The 565-nt window shown below is 60.0% G+C and overlaps 1 protein-coding gene across 1 annotated transcript in view; it reads right to left on the bottom strand.

Moving 5' to 3' along the window:
- The window catches only part of EMH_0017480 (uncharacterized protein), a gene marked incomplete at both ends in the record, with an annotated part of 1,017 nt that overhangs the window by 103 nt on the left and 349 nt on the right, over positions 1–565 (bottom strand). The window contains one exon of the mRNA XM_013500919.1: positions 1–563. Within this exon, the coding sequence (XP_013356373.1) occupies positions 1–563 (563 nt within the window). The remainder of the gene's footprint in view (positions 564–565) is intronic.

A 565-nucleotide genomic window follows, 5' to 3' on the forward strand; every position in this document is an offset into this window, starting at 1 on the left:
GCAGCAGAATCAGCGTTTGCTGCTGGATTTCTCTCTACTGCTTCTGCTTTTACTGCTGCGATACCATCTGCTGCTGCTGCTGCATTCGGTGCTGCTGCTGCTGCTGTTGCTGCTGTTGCTGCAGTTGCTTCTGCTGTTTTTGCTGCTGCTTGTATATCTTTCGTGTCATCTTGCTGCTGCTTCTGTTGCTGCTGCCTCTGCTGCTGCTGCCGCTGCTGCTGCTGCTGCCGCTGCTGCTTCTGTCTTTTCTGCTGCTGCTCGTACCGCTCCTCTTGCTCCTGCTGCTGCCGTTGTTGCGTTTGCTGCCGCTGCTGCTGCTGCTGCTGTTGCTGCTGCTGCTGCTTTGCCTCCACTTCTGGCCGCGAGGGTCTGCTGGACCCCCCAAGCAGCTCTTGCTTTGGTGCTGCTGCTGCCGGTGCTGCTGCTGCTGCTGCTGCAGCTGCTGCTGCTGCTGCTGCTGCCCTTGTAGCCTGCAGGCTCGCCCACAGAGGCCCTGTCTCCTCGTCGCTAGACGACAGCAGCAAACGCCGCAGCTTCGCTCGCGATCCACCTGCTGCTGCTGCTG

Source organism: Eimeria mitis, genomic scaffold (assembly GCF_000499745.2).
Source record: "Eimeria mitis Houghton genomic scaffold, Emh_scaff605, whole genome shotgun sequence".
NCBI lineage: Eukaryota > Apicomplexa > Conoidasida > Eucoccidiorida > Eimeriidae > Eimeria > Eimeria mitis.